The sequence below is a fragment of the Aquarana catesbeiana genome, linkage group LG01 (assembly GCF_042186555.1).
Source record: "Aquarana catesbeiana isolate 2022-GZ linkage group LG01, ASM4218655v1, whole genome shotgun sequence".
NCBI lineage: Eukaryota > Metazoa > Chordata > Amphibia > Anura > Ranidae > Aquarana > Aquarana catesbeiana.
The window spans coordinates 455,548,469-455,561,428 of record NC_133324.1 but is presented as its reverse complement, the minus strand read 5'-3'; the positions used below and the strand labels follow the sequence as shown (position 1 = coordinate 455,561,428).

The 12,960-nt window shown below is 41.4% G+C and overlaps 1 protein-coding gene across 1 annotated transcript in view; it reads right to left on the bottom strand.

Annotated features, from left to right (window-relative positions):
- Positions 1 to 12,960, bottom strand: part of LOC141101742 (prostaglandin reductase 1-like) — a 34,612-nt gene that overhangs the window by 8,372 nt on the left and 13,280 nt on the right. Inside the window, exons 5-7 of the mRNA XM_073591040.1 lie at positions 8,542 to 8,659; positions 2,823 to 2,978; positions 520 to 625 (exon numbers count right to left, since the gene is read on the bottom strand). Of these exons, the coding sequence (XP_073447141.1) occupies positions 520 to 625; positions 2,823 to 2,978; positions 8,542 to 8,659 (380 nt within the window). The remainder of the gene's footprint in view (positions 1 to 519; positions 626 to 2,822; positions 2,979 to 8,541; positions 8,660 to 12,960) is intronic.

The following is a 12,960-nucleotide window of genomic DNA, read 5'->3' as shown; positions in this document are numbered from 1 at the left end:
AAAGAATTCCACCCATTTAAAAGTCAGCAGCTACAAAAAGTGTAGCTGCTGACTTTTAATAAACAGACACTCACCTGTCCCACAGTCCAGCGATGCGGGCGCGCGAAGCCTCGCACATCTCCCCCTCTTCTCCGTGGAGCCGGCATTGTAACTGTGGGCGCCCGGTTGTGGCTTCACGAGCCGTGTGTGGGCCTTGAGAATGGCTGGGCAATCTTCTGGGACCTGTGACGTGTCCCTGAAGATGGGAGGGGGGAGAGGTGAACATTCTTCCAGTGCCGCGGCGCCAGGAGAGGAAGTGGGAGCTGGGTGCCCGTCAAAACTGGGTACCCCCCCCCCCCAAAAAAAAATGACATGCCAAATGTGGCAGGGGGTCACCAGTACTTAAAGCGGAAGTTCCATTTTTGGGTGGAACTCCGCTTTAAGAATAGTCATTTGCATCTAAAGTTTGTTGACACATCAAAGCTGCAACACACCTCTTGTGCTAAAGAAGGGTAACAAATACCCTTGCATTATCTTTACCTTTTCGGGGAACTTCATCATTGTATAGCGCAATAGCTCCACAAACAGCAATCCTTCCAAACAGTCTCATTTGTTGTAAAGCCACATCGGCAAAATATCCACCAACCTACATATACACAACCAAATAATAGAGATTCATGTGTGAAAGCAAATACATTTACTGAGCAACCATTGACAAGATATATGTCCTTACAGCGCTATTAAACCTGAAAACAAAAAATAATGTATTGCGGTTTACCATTTATTAAATGTTTTCAGTTGCATGTGTTTTCTTTTTTAGGCTTTTTTTTTTTATTTTCACTAGGTTACATGGACATTAACACAATTTACGGTGTCTCCAGCCCACTGAAGGAGCAACAAAGACACCTTTGGACAGTAGCATTGTTAATCTGAGGAGAGGGTAGTGGAATGCCCCATACATTCCCCGTAAATTCCGTACGACGGAATTTCCGTCGCACAAAATTTGAGATCTGGTTCTCAAATTTTCTGACAACAAAATCCGTTCGCGTAAATTCCGAACATGTGTACACAATTCTGACGCACAAAGTGCCACGCATGCTCAAAATCAAGCAGAAGAGTCGCACTGGCTATTGAACTTCATTTTTCTTGGCTCGTCGTGAGTGTTGTAGGTCACCGCGTTCTTGACGTTCGGAATTTCTGACAAGATTTGTGTGAACGTGTGTATGCAAGATAAATTTGAGCCAACATCCGTTGGAAAAAATCCATGGATTTTGTTGTCGGAATGTCCAATCGTGTGTACGGGGCATTAGACTAGCAGATTTAGATGAATTTGACTAACTAAAACTGAACTCAAGCTAACATTATTTAAAGAGTTACAGCAACAGTTTGTTTGGGGTTTTTTTTGTTTTTGTTTCTTTTTGGATAAAGCTTTTACTTAAATGAACAAAAGCTGACCATTGTAAACACCCCTGTCCATGTTAAATGGTTTGTCTCAAACATCAAACTGCCAGTTTTGCTGGACAGCTTGATCTTCTAAAAGAGGTTAAAATTTAACACATTACTGGCTGGATCAACAGGTGAAAATAAATAAACTGCAATATGATACATGGGGGGGGGTTATTACTGTTTTAAGGAAGCACAATGCCTGATCTCCTGTAAAATGCACAAGGAAATAGGAGAAAAGAAACGCACTTTACAGTAGCTTGCAAAGCCCTCCTAGAAGAATTGAGGCTGTTATAGCTGAAAGATGGAGTAACTCTATACTAATATCCATGGTTTGGAAAAGGGATGTCCAACAAGTTCATAAAGACAGATGTCCACAAATGTTTGATTTTTTTGGTGTATCATCTTATGTAACCACATTAATTTTTGTTCTCCACCAGGAATTTAAAGGAAATCTGTACTAAGTATGGAGGTTGCTATTTCTGAACTCTCCTAAAAACACGGGATAGTCTGTCAGTCCAGTAGCTTCTGTACTTCCTAAAGCCTAGTACACACCAAGAGTTGTTTTTTCCTTCAACCCAGCAGGTTGAAGGAAAAAAAACTGACAGCTCTGGCCGGAGTCGATGTACTAACAATCCGTTGTACCGGCTGCCATACACACGGGCCGAATGTCGGATGGTTTTTATTGAACCGGTCGATGTCGCCAGACATTCGGCCCCTGTGTACTAGGCTTAAGTCACTGATCTAAACTATATGTCCTGTGACCTTCTAATCTCCATACTTGTTCCTGGTTGGTGTCTCAAAGTACTGAAAGCAGAAGCATCCAGGTGACTGCCTTATTCACAAAGGTACTGTCAAACCTGGTTTTATATGCATTTCGAGGACATTTGTAAACACATAAAAATACATTGATGAGCATCAATGGGGACATTCACACTGATAATTTACTATGTTTAGGTGCACTCAGTTTAGCTGTGTTTAAAGAAAATATAATTATGTACAAGCAGGGGCAGAACTTGCCTAAATTTATCCAACCCTGCTTTAAAGCTAAAACACCTAAATGCAGGAAAATGGGATATGGAAAACATGAAAGTTGTTTATATTTCCCAGAGGTGCTTTTACAGGCAAGTGCCTGTAAAAGAGGCAGTTTTAAACCCTATATGCATGAGGTCTTAAACTTGCCTGTTCATGTTACACGTAAATCTTGGCTGTTTGGCTGCTGGGAGCTGCATAGTCCCCCCCCCACTGAAAAGCTGTGCTTCTACCTCAATTCCTCATCATGGAAGTGCTGTCTAGTATTGATCTAAGCAGAGACCGCTCAAAATACATTTACTGACATTTAAGTAACTGGGAAGAGTAATTAATATTTTCAGTTGCCCTGTCTTTTAGAACCAACATACATTCTCAAAGTAACAATCATATCCCTCTGGAGATGCCTTCTTCAGTGCCTCCTCCAAAGAGCCCACTGTCTTGTAGTTGAAAGCTTCATCAAATCCGATTTCTTTCAAATATTTCACCTTGTCGTCTGAGCCAGCAGATCCAACAACCTTACACCCCTAAGACACACCAATAAAAGCTCTTAGTGTTAAAATTACAATTTGATTCTCAAAGTAAAACAACAGTAAACATTGCAATAGATACGATTTTCCCTTTTTTTTTTTTTTTTTTTAAGTCCTCTGAGAAGAACTGTTCTAGATACCCATAGAAACCGGAGTTGTCAGTGCCCACGCAGCCAGTGTAGCAGTTCAGGGATTTGAAATCCCTACTTTTCTCCTACTTCTTTCGGTAGGGCTTCTAGGACAGATCAGAGCGATTCTGATTGGTTAGCGCCTGATCTGTCCTGGAAGCCCTACATTAAGAAGGGGGGGGGGGCAGATATTTCAAATCCTTGGACTACTACACTGGCTATGTGGGCAGTGGCAGCTCATCATTTGGGGCCAGGAGTGTAGAGGGTGTTATGCAGCATATACACGGTCAGACTTTTCCACCGGACTTGTCTGACGGACGAAATCTGGCGAACAATCCGATCGTGTGTGGACTTCACTGGACCTTCAGCGGACTTTTCCAGTCGCAAATCTGACGGACTTTAGATTTGGAACATGCTTCAAATCTTTATGTCGTAACTCCGCCGGACCCAGAAATCCGCTCGTCTGTATGCTAGTCCGACGGACAAAAACCGATGCTAGGGCAGCTACTGGCTATAAACTTCCTTATTTTAGTCCAGTGTATGTCATCACGTACGAATCCGTCGGACTTTGGTGTGATCGTGTGTAGGCAAGTCCGGTCGTTAGAAAGTCCGTTAAAAGTCCGCCAAAAGTCAGTTGAAAGTTTGTTGAAAGTCTGTTTGTAGCTGAAAAGTCCGACCGTGTGTGTACACGGCATAAGTTTACCTTTTTAATTTTTTTTTTAAAAGGTGAACTAACCCTTTGGGTTATGCTATGTGAACGTGAACATGTAACAAATATAAAGCAGTTGTTAAAGCAACTGGCCTGCAAAAGTTAAATATACCTTTATGATACTTTTAACCAAGTTGATATTTTCTGTGTGCCAGCTCACCAAATTTCATAACATTGTCACTAGTGGTATTGATTCATAGTCAACAACAGATTGTTTAAATCAATTGAGTGTAGATTTATATGTAATCCTAATCAACCAACAAACTGGTGTTGAAATAATTTTACTACTCACAAAAATCTCCATATGTCATAAAGCAGTCACAAAGTCACTGAATATCTTACTTGCGGTGATTGAAGCCGTATTAGTGCACTTGCGACCAGGGCTGCTGATAGAAATCACGGGGCTACCTGACGGGGCCCCGTACAGACTACCTGACAGGCCCCCCCAAGAACATATTGCAGTTAAATTTTGCTAAAAAATAGAATAAAACTATTAGCAGACACAAATACAACATAATTCACAGAATTCCTGCTAAATCTAAAAGATACATCTAAGTTAATAAATAAAAATGAAGATGAGATGAAAAAAATATACAGGCTCCAGGATCAGAAGGAGAGAAACAAAGTTAGGCTCCATGCACACTGGGCTTAAAAAAAAATTCCAGTTCACTTGGCAGGGGAAAAAAACGCTCATATAGAACATTGGGGGTTATTTACGAAAGTGCACTTGAAATTGCACTGAAAGTACACTTGGAAGTGTAGTCGCTGTAAATCTGAGGGGTAGATCTGAAATGAGGGAAAGCTCTGCTGATTTTATCATCCAATCATGTGCAAGCTAAAATGCTGTTTTTTTTTATTTTCCTTGCATGTCCCCCTCGGATCCAAGTGCACTTTCAGTGCAATTTCAAGTGCACTTTGCACTTGTAGTTTGCACTTGCAGTGCAAAGTGGATTTGCCTCTTGTAAATAACCCTCATTGTTTGTACAAAGTTTAGACAAGTTTAGGAGAGGTTTACATTTTTTTCTGCCAGTAAGCTTCAATGAGAAACACAAACCAGAAGAGCCTAAGTTAGAGAGAGAAACTCAGGAGTAGAGCTAACCTTAGAGCCAGTGCTGAGAGGAGGGGGGCCCACACAGGGAGGGGGATTACTGAGGGACGACTGTCTCTTTCTTAGCAGATAAAAGCTGGCAGCAGGGAGAGGGGAGGAGAGCAGCTTTCAGCTGCTGGAGGAAAAGAGACACAATTGTCATCTGTCACTAATCCCCCTCCCTCTGTGGGCCCCCCTGAGTGCTCGGGCCCCATACAAGAGGACTGGTGGTCCCCCCACTATCAGCAGCCCTGCTTGCGACAAACAATTGAGCACTGTCTGTGATAATTTTTTTATTATTTGCACTAATATACAATTTTCAGGACAAGCTTTCGGGGTATGTGCCCCTCTTCTAGGTCCGAGCAGTACTCAAGTACCCTATGCATAAGCACAATGGATGCCTGCAGCCATCTTGGGATTTTCCTTTTGAAACGCAAACTGTTTGTATACATGTGAGTGTGCATTTTATTGAATAAAACGATTAGTGAGCCCCTACTGAGCACCAATGCCCCCCCACCCCAAAGGTTTGCAAGCACTGACCAAAAGACTAGTCACCATCATTACCAATGGGCAACATTCAGCCTTTCCCATCTTTTCTCTATTACTGACCTACCATCCCTTGTTCTGCACTGTGTTTCTGTATAGAGACAGTCATCTTATTAGAGGAGCAGGACTGGTGATTTCATGACTGGTGTAGAAATATTTAAGAAACAGCAAGAGAGTTATATCAAGCACATTGAGCAGCACAGCACATAGATCTCACTTCAGATCATGAGATTAGCAGTTGTGAGGATGAAGGGGTAGGAGGGCCCAGGCGGTTGTATTCAGTGCAGTTTCTTAGGTACAGTTTCCTCTCCAGTAAGGAGAACAGTGAGCAGCACACTAGAGACATCATAGATCTCGCCCCAGATCATGAGATTAGCAGTCAGAGGCAGCAGTGCTTTAGGTAATTTCACACTGCAGATATATAGCTATGAGACTCAAGGAACAGAAGTGCCCGGACAATGCACTGTTTTGTTTCAGGAGGATTTCTAGACAAAAGGTAAATCTTTTAGGGCACTGGTGTTGGAAAATATGCATTATTGCAATGCAGGGTGATGTGTGCTACACATGCTGGTGAGATGTGGAGCCATTTATTCTTCATGGCACCCGAACACACCTTGCCATGGCAACTGCACAGAAGTGCAATGCACAGTAACATACTACTGTGTGTTGTGGTGTGCTGCATTGCATAAAATAATACATGTCTGTTTTAGTGTACTGTGGTATGTTGCCAATCCATTCATCTTAAAGGGCTTTTTTGATGAAACACACATTAACATGCAGCCTAATGCATGTGTGTTGACACAACATACCTGACCTTAACGTGTTACTAAACCTAGGACCCTGCATTCACTATATCTGGTCTCCCACAGCACACAGAACATGGAAATGCAATTATTTAAGCATCTATAAACTGCTAAATACCTTTTCTTATCAGCAGTATATAGAAGTCTTATGACTTCTACCAGTATTCGGCTGAGCGCTGGTTAAAGCTTGTAGGAGTTGTTTTCATTTTCCTCTGAGTATCCTATATGGCTGGATGACCCCTGACCCTCTATCTGGACAGTGCCGATTGGACCTGTGCACCCTCCCAAAAATAAAAACTCTCCAGCAATACACACCAAACTGAGCATGTGCAGAATGCCTTCTAGGGCTCTGTGCTATCAGCAGATGGATTGGGAATTGAAGAAGAAGGGGAGGATCAGAGAAGACAGGATCAAACAACCTTTTTACACAATGAGGAGCATTAACCCTTTAGGTTCCACAGTGAGTATAACAAGCATGCTTTACTACATATACAGATTGATTTTACTGTTGTGGGTTTAGTAACACTTTAACAGTGTGAATGGGCCTTAGAGTTCTGCTAAGGCACAAAATACATTTTTAGATTATGGAGAGTCAGCTTGGGGCAGGTTCAAGACAGGGTTCATTGTGGAGGGCAGGTACTTCCCCTTCAGCTCTGCTTATTAAACAGCTGAACAGAAAATGTTGAGGGCATGTGGCCTGTATGGTTTAGGAGTAGGGGAGTTCTCACTCCTCCCCCCTTTCCTGACCTGCTGGGCTGCATGCCCGGATAAGGGTCTGGTATGGTCTTTGGGGGGTCCCCACACTGTTTTTTTTATTTTGGCATGGGGTTCCCTCTTAAGATCCATACCAGACCCAGAGGGCCTGGTATGGATGGGGGGGGGGGGGGGACTCCACGCCATTTTTTATTGATAAATTTGGCATGAGGTTTCATCCATACAGCTGCACCAGATTCTATGTGCACCAGTTCTAGTAAATCTCCCCCACTGTGTGCTGTAGCTGAACATGCTGGGAATCATATTAAGTATATTGGACTGTGTATTGTACTCATGAGACGCTTCACCTGTTTTGCTTGAGCTGAATTTGAAGACAAAGCCTGTTATTTTTATGTTTGCTGACAAGTAAAGAGGACTTACTTACATTCACTGAACTGTTTGACAAGAACCTGTTTACGCCTCTGATCCTGACAAAATGTTCACTATTAACCACTTGCCGACCGGCTCATGCCCATATACGTCGGCAAAGTGGCATGTTCCCGGGAATTGCCGTATAGGCACACCATCCCCTTTTAGAGCTGCTAGAGGCGTGTGCGCGGAACGCCGCTGGCCACCCAGGATTGCGGGAATGAGAGCTAGAACGGGGATTTGTGTGCGTAAACACACAAATCCCTGTTCTTTCAGGGCAGACGAGACATATTGTTTATTCCTACTAAGTAGTAACAGTGATATGTCTCCTCCCCCAGTCTGTCCCATCCCCATACAGTAAGAAACAATCACTAGGGAACACAGTTAACCCCTTGATTGCCCCCTAGTGTTAACCCCTTTCCTGCCAGTGACATTTACACAGTAATCAGTGCATTTGTATAGCACTGATCGCTGTATAAAGTTAATGGTCCCAAAAATGTGTCAAAAGTGTCAGATCTGTCCGCCACAATGTTGCAGTACAGCTAAAAATCACAGATTACCGCCATTACTAGTAAAAAAAACTAAAAATAATAAAAATACCATAAATCTTTCTCATAGTTTGTAGTTTCTTTTTTACTAAAAATATGTAGAAGAATATATATTGGCCTAAACTGATGAAGAAATTTGTTTTGTAAAAACATTTTTGGGGATATTTATTATAGCAAAAAGTCAAAAATATTGTTTTTTTTTTTTTGTAAAATTGTCGTGTTTTTTTGTTTATAGCGCAAAAAATAAAAACCGCAGAGGTGATTAAATACCACCAAAAGAAAGCTCTATTTGTGGGGAAAAAAAGGACGTTAATTCTGTTTGGGTACAGCCTCGCACAACCGCGCAATTGTCAGTTAAAGTGACGCAAAAAATGGCCTGGTCATTAAGCAGGCAAATCTTCCAGTCTGTAAGTGGTTAATCATCAAATCTTTACACTTTTAATTTAGGTCCACTGATGCCACACTGAAAGGCTAAAAATGTTCTTGGCAGAAGTTAAATAAGTGTATTTCCATACATGACAGTAAAAGCTATATGAGCTTATTGAGTAGCTGGTTTAATAATATGCCAGCTGTAATGTATACAGTAGAAAAGGGCTATTAATAATAAAGTTACTCACAATGATTTTTCCTATTTGGCCAGCTATGGATCCCACAGCTCCAGCTGCTCCATTGATAAGAAGTATTTCACCTTTTTTTGCAAAGAGGATCTCACGTAAACCAAAGTATGCCGTTAAACTGTTTGGAATATAAGAATGATACAGTATATAAAAGTGAGCACAATATTCAGAGGTGAGCTGCAGCCATATAAAGTCAAAGAAGACTCTATGGTAAAATAAGTTATGAGCAGTACTAGAACTATTCTATAAATAATGCTTACTCCCTATTTCCTAGGTGCAGGAAAGGGATGTGTAGAGGACGTTTACTTACTATGTCCTGGGACAGATAATGTATATTTATAAAGGGAATCATTAACGATAGAATAATGGGATCTGCCATAAAAAAGATGTTTTAATTGTGAATGGTCATCATACTGATTCTTGTTTTACTTACAGTAGTTTCACTGACTTGAAATGGGCATGCAACCATTGAAGTCTGAAAACCTACCCTGTATGCAAAGCCAAGCTGGTGCCCTGGAACCTGCACCTTAAAAGACTCATTAGCAGTGGTAAGCCCTTCTTTTATTTCCTTGTGTAGCATTGTGCACTGTACTCCACTGTACAGTATATTGGGGTGCCAGTTACAATGAAGGCCACCCCAGCCCACTGTAGACTAAACATAAACATAATTACAATCAGTAGGAAAAAGCTGAAGGAAAAGATAGGTATGTGTAGCCCAGCAACCAATCAGGTGTTTAATTTAAAACTTCTTAGCCTGCTCTAGAAATTTTCCAGCCAATTACAGTTATTGTTGCCACTCTAGCAGCCTGTTTCTGTTAATCTACTGTATATATTTATCTGATCAAATTGTAATTATGTTGAAGAAAAGATCAGTTTAAGGCTACATTCAGATGGCTGAATAGCAGCGACCAGGGGCAGTCGACAGCAAAATTCAGACAGGCCACACTTGATAAGGCAGAGGTAGCTGGGCATGTGATCTGTAGCCAGGTGAGAGGCCCTCCATGTCAGAACTGACAAGTGAGCCAGAATCTAATGGCATGCAGTTTCCCAGAAAGAAACAGCTACTGTGAGGAGCCCCTCCTCAATGGCTACCAATATACTCTAGTTGCAGTGGGTGTTCCACCTCTCAGCTTGACTCTGTTGCTGTAGAGTCTTTTAGAGAGTATGTTTTTCAGCCACATGATACCCTGACTGGGTGAAAGAGAATTTTTTGTGAGTCCATGTTTGTGCAGCTTTTATCGTCTATTTTGTATTATTCTGCAGTGTACAGTTGTGCTCAAAAGTTTCATAACCTATGCAGACCATTCCAATTCATCTACCCCCTGCATTCTTTTGTTCATATAAGAAGGCATGTACGACCTTCATTTGGAAGAGTGGTCCTCCAAGAATCAAATACTCTCGACTGACCTGCAGTAAGACCAAAGGTGGAATTGCACTTCCAGACCTTTACAAGTATTACATGGCCTGCCATTTAACTAGGGTAGTGGACTGGTGCACCAACAAAACAGAGAAACCCTGGGTGACTCTAGAAAATTCCTTTATGCCTGGCCATCTACACAACCTTCCTTGGCTCTCATCCAAACATTGGACACAACCAATCAAGAAACACCCACTCATTTACCCGTCACTACTCGCCTTTACCTCCGCTATGACAACCTCTCAACTATCTTCACGACCAGGGCCTTTGACTCCCCTGAGGGGAAATCCAGACTTCCCCCCGGGGTCATCAAACACATTCTTAAAACAAGAATGGCCACACGAAAAAGTCCAAGCTCACCACTTTTTCCATACAGACCGGCTACGATCATATGATAATCTCAAATCAATATCCCTCACAAAAAACTTTCCTTTCTGGACATACAGACAGCTGACACACTTTCTTTCCTCTACAACCTCCAGTAATACATGGTCGAGAAAACTAACTCCATTTGAATCACTATGTACCCAGAACACGCCCCCAAGACACCTAATATCCACCATCTATTCTCTCCTCCAAGAAACGCCACACCACTCACATACTGAATCCCTCCATTTATCCTGGAACAAAGATCTACACATAGACCTCACTGAGGAAGATTGGGAAACCATTCATATCCATACTCACAAAGGTTCACTAAATGTTGCCATCCAAGAGAATGGATATAAAATACTTACCAAATGGTACAGAACACCATCTCGCATACATAAATTCTCGCCCTCAATCCCAAATACATGCTGGAGGTGTAATAAAGAAGTGGGCTCTATGATCCACATATGGTGGAAATGCCCGATCATTCAGGTTTTCTGGAGGGAGGTTCACGACATAATACAACGAGTAACTACATACACCCTGAATTTCGAACCAGCACAATATCTCCTTCATCATACAACCTTACCTAAAAGATCCTACCACAGATCACTGGCCATGCATATGGTAAATGCAGCCAGATTATGCATTCCTGTAAAATGGCGCTCAACCAGCCCCCCAACGGTCAGAGAATGGTTGACAAAGATTGCTAAGATAGAGGAGATGGAAGAATTGATATATATTTCACAAGACCGCATACAAAAATTCACCAATCTATGGGCTTGCTGGACTCATTTCAAAAGCACTAATTGTTATAAGTCATATTTCCCGATATAGTATTCTCCCTCTCTTGAAAGACGTGGGGACCTCAGAAACCCCTGATTGCGGGGTGGGCTGGCTGGGGAGGGGAGGCGGCCTCCTATCCCCCCTTCTTTAACCTAATACCTTACGTATATCCTTCCTCTCTGTTCTTCCTCTTTTTCCCTCTCCCCCCTCTGTTTTCCCTATCCCTACAGTTTCTCCCTCTAAATCTTTCCAGTACTCACATCTCACCCAATGCATATCCCCCTCTTATTCATACCCAGACATAACCTCTCCGCAATATCAGACTGTGTCAACACGACACAGTCGGGAACCTAATAGAGACAGACCTTCCTGTTTTAGTTTCACACAAGTCTAATTCTCTTATCTACTTTGTAACTGACCCTAGTGTAAATGGACCACACAAGGTACTCCTGATTCCTATAATACTTGTATACAGAAAATGTCTCGTTGTAAAGTATTTAGATGGTTCTTCTTTTATACATTCTTATTATCCTACCATACGCTTGAATTCCCCATGACGTCAATGGCATCAACACTTATTGTATCACTATTCTATAAAATGTCATGGAATATCTGTCAAAGTCTGTTCAACTGCTTATACATGTAATTGTGATTATTTTTCAATAAAATCTTTTTTGTGGAAAAAAAAAAAAGTTTCATAACCTGACAGAAATTGTGAAATTTTGTCATTAATATTGAAAATAGTAATGAAACTTTGCAAAGATGGAAAAGAATATAAAAAGATATCCAAAGCCCTAAATATGCCAGTCAGTACTGTTCAATCACCTAATAAGAAGTGGAAAAATTGGGGATCTCTTGATACCAAGCCAAGGTCAGGTAGCTCAAGAAAGATTTCACCCACAACTGCCACAGGAATTGTTCAGGATACAAAGAAAAACCCACAGGTAACCTCAGGAGAAATACAGGCTGCTCTGGAAAAAGATGGTGTGGTTGTTTTTAAGGAGCACAATATGATGGTACTTGAACAACAAAGAGCTGCACGGTCAAGTTTTCAGAAGCTTTTGCTGTACAAGTTCCATAAAAAAAGTCTTGTTACAATATGCCCAACAACACCTTGACATGCCTCATTGGCTTTTTTGTGGCATTGGCGCAGTAAAGGCTTCCTTCTGGCAGCTCAACCATGCAGCTCTTTTTTGTTCAAGTATCGTTGAATTGTGCTCCCTAAAAACAACTACACCATCTTTTTGGAGAGCAGCCTGAATTTCTCCTGTGGTTACCTGTGGGTTTTTCTTTGTATCCTGAGCAATTCTTCTACCAGTTGGGGCTGCATACTTTCTACCTGACCTTGGCTTGGTATCAAAAGAGCCCCTAATTTTCCACTTCTTAATAAGTGACTAAACAGTACTGACTGGCATATTCAAGGATTTGGATATCTTTTTATATCCCTTTCCTTCTTTGTTAAGTTTCATAATCTTGTTATGCAGGTCTTTTAATTGTTCTTTTCTACCTTCTCATGGCTCAGTGTCTAGCCTGCTTAGTGCATCCATGTGAGAGCTAACAAACTCATTGACTATTTAGACACAGACACTATTTGTGATTTAAAAAGCCACAAACGTGGGAAATTAACCTTTAATTGCCATTTTAACCTGTGTGTACCACCTTCTGTGTCTGTACCAAGGCCAAACATTCCAGGGTATGTAAACTTTTTATCAGGGCCATTTGGGTGATTTCTGTTATCATTATGATTTAAAAAGGATCCAAAAAACTATGTGATAATAAATGGCTTCATGCAATTGCTATCCTTAAATAAAAGACAGTTTTTTGGCATGATCAGTCATATTTTCAAA